Below are 14,906 nucleotides of genomic sequence, written 5' to 3'. Positions count from 1 at the left end.
TAGAGAGAACTTAAATATACAAAAGGAAAAATAATTAGAATTAAAATAAATGAAAATTTGTTAGAAATAAATTGAAACTGAAATTTTTAAATACGGAATAAATTAATGATTAAATATGTGCATGATTCTAATATATTTCCACTAATAATGGAATATTACAAAAAAAATTGGATAGAAAACAAACAGGTGCTGTTTTAATTTAGTAATCATACCAATAAATGTATTTATGCCACAAAAAAAATTAACTGTTTTAAATATTTGAATAAGATTAATATAAAAAAAATAAGGATAATGATACTTTGACAACATTTTTTTTACAACATTTTAACATCATCTACGTGTCATTTTATGATTGGTCCAAAATTACTTCACAATCAATAATAATAATCATAAACACCAACATGAACCAATCACAGAATGACACGTAAATGGTGTTAAAATGTTGTCAAAAAAATATTGTCAAAGTATATGTAAAAAGAACAATAATACAAAAAAAAATCTTTTGGGACTGTGCTTTGTTGGTAAAATGAAAGATTTATGCAAATCAAAGGAAGAAGAAAGGTTGGGTAATGCTTTGTTGGTAAAATGAAAATGGAGACTAGGAATGGTACGAAAGGATGTGCTTCAATTCAATTATGAGTGATGGAAGAACATAATAACAATAGAGACAAGGAAGGATCTAAGTATTTAGATTTATCACATTAGCTTATCTCATATGATCTTGTCCTAATTCACATTGAAACTAAAAAATTTATAAAACTAAAAAAAAACTCTTCATTAAAATCTTTTACAGAATTAAATATCTATAAAATCCTATGGACTATATTAATATATTAACTATTTTATTCATAATAATATATTTATAATAATATTTAAAAAATTTATTAAATTAACATATTGATTTATATTGTAACTTAATGATATTCACTGTTCTTGAATCAAATTATGCAATTATATTAAAATCTAATTTTTTTTATCTTTTTAAATTTTATAAAATTGTGTGTATTTTTATTCAATTTGGATGTTGTATCACGATGTTTTAAAAAAATAACTTATTTGATTATTTTATGGATAAATTCTTTTGAAAAAAAATTATTTTTCAAAACTGAAATGTGTTTATTATATTTTAGATCTCAAAACTAAAACTAAGTTAAAAATTTATTTATATATAATATTTTATAAATAGGTTATCAAAACAAAATTTGTAAAAACTTTAAAAACACTAAAACATTAAAAAAATGTATTTTTATAATTATATTAAATATAAGTAATTTTTGAATTTATAAAAAATACGACTTAATTTTAAATAACAATTCTGTATAAATGTAGAACGTGTGGGAAAGGGGAGTGCAATAAATGGTTTTAAAAGCTCTAGATATAGGTAGAAGATGTGGAAAAGGGAAGTAGAATAAATGGTTTTAATAACAGTGTAGGTAGGTTGAAGAGTAGATACAGAAAACAAAGTTAAACTTTGGAAACACAATTGAGTGGTACTTGCAACCTTTTTTGGTATCTTAAAATTTGATTTAGTATCTATTTTTTTTTAAATAAAAAAAAAATAATTGATAATAAGAAGTGGATTTTAAATCTAATTCAATTTCATTAAATTAATTTATTAAATGATATTTGTATCCATTTATTTACTTTAAATTGATTTTTTTCTAATAGATATGAAACCTCTGATCCATTCTCTTATAACGAAGTATATAGATTTCGAAAATGAAACTACACGTTAATAGATAACTAATAAAATTATATATTTAACAAACAATAAATATTATTAAAATAAATTTTAACTATAATTCTGATATTAAAAAGTGAACATAATTTTAATTTTCAAACTTTTTGAAAACTAGCAGCATACCTAACGTACAGGGAGACCGTCTTAACGAAGAAAAACGAAAATTGCAAGAGAGAGAACAAATGTTAGAACCTTTGATTTGACTTACTTTTACTCTCTTTTTTTCATCATTATATTATATTAATGTTTACTTTTTTTTAAGACCATTTAAAGAATAAGATTGTTTAAAATTCTTATTTTAGGTAAGAAAAGATAGATACAGAGAAAATATTTTGGATGGCTATGGTCGAAACGTAAGCTATCGATCTTCTCTTATTCTGATTGGTTTCAGTGTCAGTTAAATGTTTAAAATCAAAATATCAGGGAAAAACTTCAAATTAGTCATGTAATGAATACAATATCACACTACAATATCACACTGACATCTGACATGTTAATAATTTTTTTAACAATTTTTTAACAATAAATTATATATTATTATTTTATTATTAAATTGTATATTTAAAATAGATCAATCATAAATAATTGTGTAAACAATTATAAAAGAATATTAAAAGAAATTATTAAAAAAACATTTTCCATGTGTCCCGACAACAACTCTCAAGCTGTCACTCTTTGTTTCTAGTTAGCATATATTGTCAATTTATACTTTATGTGACTTTCATTTAACCCTAAAAGATTTAGATATTGTTGAGTGTAATGATACTTTAGGGATATTACAAATTATGTATCTTAAATTGGGTAATACTTTGAACTTTCTTGTAAATAGATTTGAGCAAGTGTTCTACTTTAATATTTATTTATTTTTTACTGAAAAAAAATTGATTGGAATAATTTCTCATAATAGGAGCATATTTTAAATTTGAAGTGTCACGTCTCATTTAATTATACTGCTGAGTCACCTGTTAGCTTCCATAAATGCACCGCGCCACTTGCTTAGAGGCATTAAAAATGCACTAAAACTCTGATTGCATGAGCTGCCAAGTGTCAAATGGAACATTCTGAATTCAGTAAGTGGAGAGGAGGTGTCAGCAGAAGGGCGCACGTCCGTTTTTGGGGCGTGGGCAAGCAGAAAAATCATTTCTGAAAAACTCTGCTCATTCTTCTGCACGCTTCTTCTTCTTCCTAACTTCAGATCTCCATTTTTCTCCACCTTCTCTCTAGAAAACCTTTCACTTCTCTCTACTGCAACTCACCATCCTCTGCTCCGATTACTGTTTAGGCACCGTAGAAGGATCCACGTTGCCTTGAGCTTCCACCAGAACCGAACACTTTAGCGTTCTGAAACCGGTAAGTCCATTTCCCTTCAAACTGTAGTTCTTGTGAGCATGCACGCTCAAACTCTGGGTGCTGGAATTATTTAGTTAAATATTGAATCGTTTCCATCTATCTTTGATGATTGATTCATAGAGTAGTAAGCGTTGCGGGTAGAAGGAATTTGTAAATCTTACAAGTCAAGTTGCACATTGTAGGACGTCTGTTCACGTTAGAGGTTAGGGAACCTTATTTGATTTAATTCATCTGTTTTGGTTGTTATGAATGTTCGCTGTTTGATGGATTGAATGTGATTTATGATGATTAATCTGCATGATGATGTTGGATATGTATTAATGTGAAAGTATGTAAATGGATATTGAATGTGAAGTATAAAGTATGAATTGCTGTATGGTAAATATGAGATGAACTAGAGTATGATTATTTAGAAGCAGGAAATGTATATACTGAAAAATGAGTTTACTGTAAGTGAGATTTTGAATATGAAATTCCTATGTTATTGAACGTTCGTTATTGAACGATCCTTGACCGTTCGGTATTCTTAGTAACTTACTCGAAGAACTGAATCCTTTCATTTGGAAAGAATTATATTCGAGGACGAACGCCCTCTTGTATTAATTCTACGCTTGAGCGTTCGGCCAAACGTAGATATTTTGAGTGTTGGGTGAGGAATTGAGAAGCTTGAAAGTATACATTCGGACACTTAGTCATTCTGTTAAAACTTAACTTTACCATCTCTTATTATATAAATTCTAAATTTTACTATTTCGAAAACAGCGATGGGTCTCGACCCAAAGCGTACGTTATGAGTAGCGCTCGGTCTTATACCGAACGCTCGTCCTAGTCTTGAATCGTCAACCAGATGTAAATAGCGTTCGTCCAAAATATTTTAGTAAATGCTCATTACTGCGTTCGGTCATCTACTGGCAGTCAGTTTTCCCTAAATGAATTGATCTCGGTAAAGTTCTTATTTCTTCACGTGGTGTTTATATCCTTTTGGATTTGGCCTAGAGCCCCATACTTAATTTATTTTAAGTATTACTCAGATTGTACTAGAGTCAGTTCATTTAACTGATTCAAGTGGTAATGACGTTCGTCAAATAACATGTGTCGGCTTTATTCTGCTCGCGAACGAGTCTTTCTTGGTTTTGTGTTTTAACGTTCGTCCTCGATTACAAAGAGGCTGAACGCTCGTCCTTTTATGGAAATATAACGGAAGATTAAAATGATATTAAAATGAAATATTGTAATGTGCGAACGGTAAAAGAGATGAAATTATGTTGGTGGATTTTGAACGAGCGTTCCAGGGAGGAACGACTCTAGATTGAACGTTGAGATTTGTAAAGTATGAATGTGGTAAGCTTAGCTGGCGGCTCATCCTGATGTTCCGTGAGTGCTCGTTCTCAAGTAGAGAGGAGTATGTCATGTGTGGGAACGGCAGGAGGTCTTAGTCCATAACTGTAACTTGGACGGAACGGACTAACCTCAGGGAGTAGCTGATGTAACATTCCAGTTATTATACCACTGAGTGCACGAGCGTCGTAGCTACACAGAATTCATACGGTCTGGACAGTCAGTCTAGTATCAGGAATTGATTGAGTTACGGTTTTGATTGAATTATATGTTGTGGAATATTTGATATGTTTGATGTGTTAAGAAATGCATGATATTACTTGAATTAAATTCAATAAGCTTACCCTTCGTTTTTCCTTGTGTTGTCTATCGTACTTGTACGTCCGTCCTGTCTGTGCAATGATCATCCGTGTGGATGTGAGCAGATGGGGAGGTTTTGCTTGAAAAAACGCTGGAAGAAGAAAATTTGGAGGAAGCAAACCTCGTAGATGTGGAAGTGAAGGCCGAACAGTAATGAGTTCGGTTGGCGGCCTAGTTTACTTATTAGTTTGATGTATTAGGACGACCTTCCTTTTTGTTTCTTTGATCATTCGGCATTTTATGCTTTGTAAGCCGTTCGGTTATTACTTTTGCTTGGAGCGAATGCGTTTTTGGTATTAGTGTATTTAAGGCCGTTCGGCCAATAGCGTGTTTTACTTCGTTAGTTGTAAAACTGATTTGATATATTAATATATGTGAATATTCTATTTTATATGGTTTATTACTGTATTTTATGGGATGTTACATGAAGCATCTTTGTTAATTTATAAGTATTTTCAATAAAATTCAATGTAACGAGTAAATAAATGTGTCCTGACAATGATTTTCTAATTTGAAAATTTTTAACTCTAACAGAAAGCTTTGAATCAATTTAATTGATGAAGCGACAAAGGATAAAATACATAATCTGAAAAATATACACATGCTAACTCCTTCAAATATTAGTATCATGGAAAATGTCAACGATTGTCCTTAGAATACTTCTTAGGGAATAAAAATTGGAAATTTTGCTTCCAAAAACAATGTACTAAACATCATTATATATTAGAAAGAATTAAGTTATAAATCAAATCGTAATTTGATTCACCACATTGTAAGAATTAGTCACTCTTTAAAGTAAAAATAAAATAATAGTAATAATTATTTTGGTAGGCCTTTGATCAAGCTTGGAAACAATCAATTATTCTTGATTTCTGACGTGGTTGTCATGTCTTTATCATTCAAGTATCTTTATTGCGTTATGTGGCCAGTCACGTGTTAGGTTGTCAACTATTAGGTTTCGACGTCTCTCAAAGTTTGCTCGTATAATACTTATAGAAAGTATTATGATGTCAAAATCAGTAAATAAACTGTTAATTAGACTTTTATATATAGTAGTTGTAATAAGATTTTACCTTTTTGTTAGTCTAATTACAATCCAATCATACCTTAATCAGTATTAAGAGATTAACTCGTCATTACCATTAATAATCTAACCATTTTTTAATCGGTCGACCATATTGTTCGGTAATGATGGGACTACTTTGTCATTACCATTGTTACTGACAATTTTGTGACCAATCGGCCCAGAGTGGGCAACCTAAATGAGTTGGCCAAAGAGCTCTGCCTAAAGTGATCGATCTTTGAGCTCGGCTTGGAGTGGCCAGTCCCAAAGAGCTCGAACCATAGGAACTTGGGCTGGAGTGGTCGGTCCAGAAGAGCTCAACCTAGAGTGGTCGATTTAGAGGAGCTCCGCTTTGAATGGTCAGTCCAGAGAAGCTCGACCTGAACTAGCTCAGCTAAACAGGCATATGGTACACAGTCTCTTAAGCTCGAAAATTAAATAATTTGCAAAGAGGTTTGAATTTGGCTGTTAGGTTCCCGATGCTCACATGCTGAAAGTTGTAACTCGATCAAGAGGGGTAATAATAGAAGCATGGCTATGGACCTTCACCATTAGAGCTTAACCAAAGGAAGAAGGCATGAAGAGGGTGGCATTTAAATTAGTCAACAGACCCTTCCATGAGAGTTGGCCTTGCTCCGTTTTTGAGTTGCCATGTTGTCGAGGTCCCTACTTGCAAGCTTAATATTGTCAAGCTCCATGTTGTCGAGCTCCATACCATCAAGTTCCATGCCGCCAAGTTCCATGCTGTTGAGTTCCTTGCTACTAATGTTCCACATTGTTAAGCTCCATGCTACTGATGTTCCACATTGTCGAGCTCCATGTTGTTGAGCTCCATGCTATCGAACTCCATGCTACCAAGCTCTCATGCTATCGAGCTCCAATGCGATTAAGCTTCCATGCTGCTGAGCTTCCTTGCTACCAAGCTTCATGTTGTTGAGATTCCATTTGTTGATGCTAGGAATGACACTTAGTGACAAAGGTTTAGTATTAGTTGATTTAAATGTTGAATTGGTTGGCTTTAATTTTATGTAAAAATCATGATAACAACCCCAATTTTACATTTTTTTTTTGCGAGTATAGAAGAATTTAAAGAGTCAAAGTTGTATTTTTGAAGAAAAACAGATAATTTCAAACATTCTTTCACAGCACGGTTGCAACACCAAACATTAAATAAAACCTTAAGCCTTAACCTTAACCTAAGACTCAAGTCATAGAAAATCCTTCGTCACGAAATAATCTCATGAAGTAATCCTTCCTCTCTGATCTAGACTTGATTCAAAATCAAAAATGTTTTTTTTTTATTTTGTATTCCAAAATATTTTTTATTCTGGAAATCAAAATGAAAAAAAAAAGAGTAAGACCAGAACTTTTAAATGTATCGAGGTAAAATTATAGAAGCAGCCTTTTCAAAAATACCATCTTACGTAACTACTTAGGCCTATATGGTCACGTCCAAATCCACCCCTTATAGACTTTATCACAACACAACATACAACAAAAGTGTCCCTCCTTAATATTAATTAACTTAATTTAGGTTGGCTTATTAAATAAGGATAAATAAACAAAACTTAACCTAATTAAATAAATCATCAACGCTTCTTGTATACTGCTATAAAGACATACAACAGAAAGTATAGACAAAGGTTAAGAGAAAAGAAAATGAAATTTAAAGCAAAGTGGTAATTTGCTACACTGTTGTAAAAGTGGTGAAAAAGTAAGAAAAGAGTGTAACAGACAGATCCCACCTTAACAAGGAAAAATTATTCATATCCCATACAACCATGATATGCTCTCATTGTCTGATAAAATACTGAAAATGCTGAATTTGTAAATGCTATGTTCATGTAAGGTTTTTAAGAACATTATAGTGTTACGTTTATTCCATGTCATCATACAAGATCATTAGCAGCAATGTCCATCTATCTTTGCCAGTCACAATTACAAAACCTGTACAAGCTTTGAACTTATGTTATGTACAAACAAGTACCCCAAATGATGCAACAGTTGACACAGCTGAAGTATACGTGAGTACAAAAATGTGACTGTGAAAGTGCTTCTTCGCCCAGGAGAAGGAAGAAATCAACAGTTACTACAAACAAACAAATGTCATCAACAGGTTCGAAAATTACACAAGTCTACACAATTCCTGATCTTCCTCACCACAAAGGGCACACCATTTATAACGTAACAGAGAGCTCCACATGTTTGAATTTTGATATCCTGGCACCATAAGCCAGCAAGTTATTATACCTTCCTTCACAGGCAGGGTTGAAAAACAGTGTAAAAGTCATGCCACATAATCTTTTATCTGCAAATGAATATCAACTCAAATTGGCATGCCTCAAGAATGACATTGCTCATAATGAAAGACAAATTTGGTTTCAAGTATAAAAAATTTTCATACGTAGTAAAGGGAGTTATCATTTCCACCTAAACTCAACTGCCTAAGGGTGCTCACAGGTGTGATAAAAACACATGTAAAACTTTCAAAGCACAACTACAAAAGTATAAAGATCTGAGATGAAATATCTCAAACCAGCAATATATGTAACCTCATTAGTCTGTGATAAAGAGCCTTTGCTGAAGCAAAATGGACAAACCAATGGATTAGGGTCTGGTTTAAATCTATGAAAAAATATCTAACCAGCAATATTTATGTTGTGATTTTATCTCAGAACAGTCATTTCTGAATTGAATCTCTTCTTTTAAGATAAAATGATCAATCATCATGCACTATCGGTGTATAGATTTTTACAAGGGAATTAATCAAAAATCACCTTAGATATGACTTTAAGGCAGTTATTTCAAAAGGCGACAATTTTTCCACACATAGCATCAGATGACAATGTTAAAAACTAAGATAAGAGCTCAATCCACATAAATTTAGGAATACGGTTATGAAGCAACTTCTTAACATTAAGGTTATATAACTAAAATGTTGGACAAGGAACAAGAGAAACGATGCTCGAAAGATTTCCAGGGGATGGAAACAGTGTAATGAATGGGGATGGAATGTGAGAACCATATAAATGTAAGTACACGAGCTCCTTTACTTTAAAAAAAAATGCAGTAATTAATTTGAAAGAAATGATTTAATTTTACTAAATTTTATTTTATGTATTGAAAGAAGGGCAGGTTCACAAAGAAACAATGAAATCAGGTCCAAATATGCCTGGCTGAATAAAATATAATAACAAATGTATGTGTATAAAATCATAGAGACAAAAAGGACTAACATACCAGATAACTAAAACCTAAAACATAGTTCATAAAATTAAACATAAATATTTTTAAAAAGGAGTGGAATGTTTGCTTTTTGAAAAGCTTTCAAGTTACTAGCAGTTTGTTATACTTGCAACCATGCAAGAGCCATCAACTTACAATTTAAGCTTTTAGAATAGTTAGTTCATGACCTCATAGCATCTGTCTGTGACAATGCAGTCTACAAGCCCAATTTTTATTACTTATTCTTCTAAATAAAGAAAGGTAAATTTAAAACAAGATAGTTCGGGTCTCCTGCACTGATTTAGTTAAAGCCAATATGACACTTGCATAAAAAGGCATGTCAATATATTGATAAAAGGGAATAGCAGCACTGTCAAACTGGGGATGGGGGCTACAGCAGTCTTTGGCAGATCTGTCAAAGCATGAAGTTTTCTTTGATTCTTTCTGAGAAAGGTAGCAGCTTTGAAGATCAAAAGTTGCAAGAGATTTGGTTTTTGCGAAGTATAATCAGTCTTTGAAAGACCACTGTGAAATTTGTAAAATGATTGACCCCATTGTCCATTACTATAATGGTTTTAACATGTGGCTGATACGAGAAATCAGTGCAAATGGGAAACATACTGAAAATAAATTAGTTTTTTTATTGTCTAAAAGAGGAAGAGATGGAAAATGAAGTATATACCCATAAAAAAATATTTTAAAATAACAGTCATCCCACTATGCGCACTGCACTTTGCTATCCAAAATTGATAAATAGAGGAGTGTAAGACTCTCAAACAGCTAATAATTTTCAGATAGTTAATTCATAACTAGATTCAAATATCATAGGCAATCTCAAAGTAAGCATCTTCCCTAACACAGACCAAAGACATTTTAAATCAACTAGTTTAGTTTTCAACTCAACTTAAACATAATGAAAATTATTACACTGTGAAAAATTAACATTAAATTTCTATTTGACCTTTTACTGATCCACAACCGTATCTGAAGCACCAATCTTGCATGATAGGAAGTTGGAACAAACCTAAAGGCGCTGCAAAAACCCACGTGAAAAGAATCTGTGTAGTGAAACACAATGGGAATTCAGGCAGGATGGAAATCCAACAGATAGAAAGCAGATTTTGACATAATCTTTTAGTACAAGATTAACACACACACAAGTATTGGCTGTCAATTAAATTGGATTGCAAAATCCTACATTTCCCCCATTAAAAATTTAAAATACATGCATATAACATATTTTTATTTCTATTATTCCTTAATTTATTATATCATATATTGTGCTTTTTTAACTTATTATTATTTGGTTTAGTATATTATATGTTATGTTATAAATAGTTTATCATATTGTTTAACCCTATTATAAGTTTTAGACTTCCAATTTTAGTCCTTATAGGTTCAGAGATATGTACTTTTGGTCCCTATAAAAATTTAATTGCACTTTGGATCCTCTAATTTTAAAAATAAAGCAAATTTTATCAAGTGTAAATATATCACCCTATTGCTAATGGAAAATGTTAACTCAGGATAACAAGTGGTAAAGTTTATTCTTGCTATTAGCATCTTACATGAATAAATCATGGACACTGTTATCCCTAACGGACATGTAACATTTTTCAGTTAACAATTTGATGACAGCTTAAGGTTGTCTATAGTTGTTCAATTCTCAATTCTTCTGGTTAAGTTGTTCCAACCTTATGTTGGTCTTCACTGCAGTCTTTTGACCAGACAAATTCAGTCAATAACGTTTTAAATAACATAAAGGGAAGGTTTGAACAAATATCTCCTTAAATACTTCTAGAAGAGAAAAATAAGAAGGAAAAATAAAGAAACAAGTTTCCACATAAATTAAAATTAGCTTATGTTTCTACAAATTTATTGCATAAGTTAATTTTAACTAATGAAGAATCGCATTTCCATTTTTCTTCTTATTTTTGTTTCCTAAGTGCTCATAGCAGAAAAATGTAGTTAGTAAAAATAGTCATAATCAATATTTTTAGCACCTTGTAAGCCTGTAATATTAGTACGAGGCACCAACTCCGCCACAGACACCAAACACGAAACAACACTGAGGACAAGGGTACACCATTTATAGAACCAACATGACAAAAAATTGAATTGAGAATTAAGATTTATATAATTCACAATCTAAAATCATAGTGATTAAGTGCAACAATTTTCATATAATAATGACACTCAAAAAATAGAATAACAAGAAACATATCTTTTAATAGTTAAAATAAAGCAACAAATTAAGTCCCTTAGCCCATTAATTATAGATGACAAACTTTAACACTCACACCTGAATTCCACAAAACATTTATAAAGAACCAAGATGAACAAATTAAGTGGCAATTGTCCAATGATAGTATTAACGAATTAGAATACAGTTAATTTATTACACTGATACATAATATGATGTGACTGTAAATGAAGTGGATTTCTTAGGAAAGAAAGTTTTAAGAGCATGTGTGCAATAAAATAGCACCCTTAATAGATAAATAGAAGAAGACACACAAAACACATCCCAAATACAGGATAACATATTGGACTGAGAGAAATAGATAAAACTACTGATGGATCTGAAAACCAAACTACAATTGTAAGATATTACAACATATTATCTCAATCTTCAAAGTCACAACAAATATTGAACTTCCTGTCATCTGAAGTGCACCAGGATGCTAGAAAGACCACAAAATGGAGCAGTTTATAATGAATAATATGTCTACAAATCGTATGGCTAACAGAGTTTACAATCCAGACCAGACTAATATTGAGAAATAAGCTAGAATATCAAATGGAAGAGTAGATTGCAAATTCTGAAAACAAATAAGTTGCTAAAAGAACATGGCCTTACCTCTGCGAACAATTCATTAAACTTGGCTTCAGTATATCATAAAGTGTAGAAAACTTTGAAAACAAATCAGTTACATATAGCGAGTTTTGCTGTCCACTCGTCAGCTACCCCATAATCAAGGCTGAGCTCTCTCAAGGGAGGGATGTTCTCCATTGCAAACAGCATAAGGTGAGGGAACATCAAATTATTGTGATCATACAAGACAAACTGAACCAACACATTGGGAGTGGAACTATGACTCATATAGCAAGCAACATTCCTCATTCTTGACACATCCAAAGCAAAATCCAAAGGAGGGAGCGAGGGATAAGATGGACGCACATAATTGGAGTCTATCATAGACAAGTCACCCCATTCCGACCACCTATCAGTGAACCGATTCGGATATATCAAGGAATCACCATTCATGGACAAAAGTTCTGCTTGCTCCCTAGTGAGCACAACCCCTGTGTACTCACATATAAAAGCACCAGCTTGAATAAGGTCCAAGGACCTAACTCCCCAACCAGTTTCCCTAGATCTGAACACCTCCATCCTGTTCTTGAGCCCCTTCTGCGTCACCCGATTCCGACAATGAGGGGGGCATTGACAAAACGGGCCGCACTCAAAAACCAAAGGCTTCCCTCTCAAGAGAATCCCACTGTGAGTATAGGGAAACTCCCCTCCGTTCTTCATGGCACAGAAGCACCCTTCAACACACCCGTCCACACAATCACAACCCGTACCCCTCCCACTCTGGTGAAAAACAAACTCAGGAAAGTTTGTCTTCACAAGGTATTCATACCTGAGAGGGTCGAAATTGCGATCAAGATCATTGAAAAGGCGAACCCCCACATTCTCGTTCCTGCTTGAAATATCAAGCGAAACACAACACGTGGGTTTGAAACTCAAAGGATCCTTCTTTAGCATTTGCGCTTCCTTCATGAACGTGCTCCCCATCTTAGCTTGCCCATCGATCCTACACAGCTTGAACTTAAAAACACCGAAACCCGACTTCCCAACATCAAAATAGCAATCGATAATCGTATACAAGCCGTCATACACATACAACTTCCCAGTGCCAGAGGCTGCACCCTCACAGCGCACCCCGCGAATCACCCTCACCTCAATCCCATAGTGTTTACTCCGCTCCATTGCAAGGTTCCCTCCCTCAAGCTTCTGGTGACAAACCTGCCGAGAATTCTTGTCCTGCCCACCATGGCCGGAGTAGGTGATAACATCACCCTCGTCAACATCATCCTCGTAACCACCTGAGACAATCACGCTCGTGGCAATTGGTTCGCCGTTGGAACTCATGCTGCCAGGAAGATAATCGATGCCGGCCTGAGCCTGACCGTGCAACCCAACCACGCACAACTCCATCCTATAGAGGAACACATCACCAACACAAACACCAGGAATCGCACCAACAATTCTCTTGTCGCGATTCAACCACAAACCACAGCTCCTCATCACGGCCGAGGCTCGCAAATCGCTGCGCCCCTTGCGGGCGTCCACCCGCCGCTCGTCCTCCACCGTCGCCAGCACGCGCAACGAGTCATACACCATCCGAGTCCGCCGGACAACGTCCCGGAAGTGCCGATGCTCCGGCCCGCCAAGATCCGCCACCCGAACCAGCTCCTTACACCGTCGCCTCGGCGTGGTTGCGGCCACCATCGAAGAAGACTGCTGCTCCTCCGGAACGGGCACAATTGCCCGCGAATCCGGGTCCGGAACGATGCCCTTTGGGGCCTGCTGCAGCCATGGGACCGAATCGGCTTCGGTTTTGATGTGCTGCGAGTTTTCGGCAAAAGGGTTGGAAAAGGCGTCGTTTCGGAGCTGCTGCAGGCTATCGGTGATGGGGTCGGGAACGGCGTCATTTTGGGGGTCGTTGGCGGAGAACGCAGTGTGGAAAAGCTGGGAGATTCTGTTGAACTCGGAAAATAAGTTGTTGTTGTTGTTTGGTTCGTCGGAGGTTCCGTCGCATACAAGATTGAGGTCGAGGTCGAGGTCCAGAGACCCATTTGAAAAATTGGAGTCCTGAGATTGTTTTTGTTGGGAAGTGGGGTTGTTGAGCCATCCGTCGAAAGGTTCGAGCTTTGGGATTAGTGTTGGGGCCGGGGAGGCGCTGGTGGTGGCTGTGGCGGCGGCAATTGAGGCGGGGATTGGAATTCCCGGTGGTGGAGGAAGGTTTTCAAGCGAAAAGAGAGAGTTCATGGTACAAGAGGGTGTAGCGGTGATGATGTTAGTGGGTAGGGTTTAGATTGGAAGGAGTAACATTGAAAATGGTGATCGGAATTTCAAATGAATTGGATGAAATTTGAAATTTATGAACTGCTGAGTTCATAAGACATGATTGTATTTGAAGAATGGTGAAAATTACTAGATGTCTTCTTGATCTTTCTTCTTTCTAAGTACTTGTTTTTTTAGTGAAGTAAGATAAAAACAAGTACGTATGAGAGAGTTCTAGATAAATATATTTGTATTAGTCATAATTCTTCCCTGTAATAACACTCTTTTGCATTTTTAATTATTTAGAGGTATAGTGTGCACTTTAACTAATAAGATAGTATACATAACTGTTTACAGATAGAATTAGATTCTTAAAAAACTGAAAGTTAGTTATATTGGATTTTTCTTTTCTTTAATATGGTAAATGAAATAAATGTAAAATTAATTGAAACATTTCTATTTAAAAGTATAAATATTATAATTAAAATATTAAAAATTGTAATAATCATTTTAAAACAGTTGAAATATATTTATTTAAATATAAGAAATATTACAATTGAAAAAAACATAAATGGAATAATAATTTATAAATAATTAGAATATTTTTTATAGTATAATAAATATTCAAAGTGATATATATATATATACATAATTATGTCTATTATAAATAATTTGAAGAAAATAAACTATTAAAATAAAATGCTAATAATTAATTTGATATAATTATTAAAAAGATAATTTTAATTATAAATATGTTG

At 33.9% G+C, this 14,906-nt stretch overlaps 2 protein-coding genes across 3 annotated transcripts; both read right to left on the bottom strand.

Moving 5' to 3' along the window:
- Nucleotides 1–7,679: 7,679 nt before the first annotated feature.
- LOC128193351 (uncharacterized) lies at nucleotides 7,680–11,973 on the bottom strand. Of its 2 annotated transcripts, XM_052869026.1 has the most exons (5): nucleotides 11,938–11,973; nucleotides 11,081–11,145; nucleotides 10,039–10,110; nucleotides 8,013–8,072; nucleotides 7,680–7,941 (listed from the first exon to the last, which is right to left on the bottom strand). In XM_052869026.1, exons 1-5 carry the CDS (start codon nucleotides 11,952–11,954, stop codon nucleotides 7,817–7,819), a joined length of 339 nt encoding a protein of 112 aa, XP_052724986.1. In that variant the 5' UTR covers nucleotides 11,955–11,973; the 3' UTR covers nucleotides 7,680–7,816. The 2 variants fall into 2 exon arrangements, with proteins under 2 accessions (XP_052724986.1, XP_052724987.1); XM_052869027.1 differs by having other exon boundaries at nucleotides 7,680–8,160.
- LOC108335748 (histone-lysine N-methyltransferase family member SUVH9) lies at nucleotides 11,950–14,348 on the bottom strand. Its single transcript, XM_052869025.1, has one exon. The coding sequence runs from the start codon at nucleotides 14,131–14,133 to the stop codon at nucleotides 12,004–12,006; it is 2,130 nt and encodes a 709-aa protein (XP_052724985.1). The 5' UTR covers nucleotides 14,134–14,348; the 3' UTR covers nucleotides 11,950–12,003.
- Between the last annotated feature and the right edge of the window lie 558 nt (nucleotides 14,349–14,906).

Source organism: Vigna angularis, chromosome 10 (genome assembly GCF_016808095.1).
Source record: "Vigna angularis cultivar LongXiaoDou No.4 chromosome 10, ASM1680809v1, whole genome shotgun sequence".
Classification (NCBI taxonomy): Eukaryota; Viridiplantae; Streptophyta; class Magnoliopsida; order Fabales; family Fabaceae; genus Vigna; species Vigna angularis.
The sequence above is the reverse complement of the archived record's forward strand: the minus strand, read 5'-3'. Positions and strand labels throughout refer to the sequence as shown.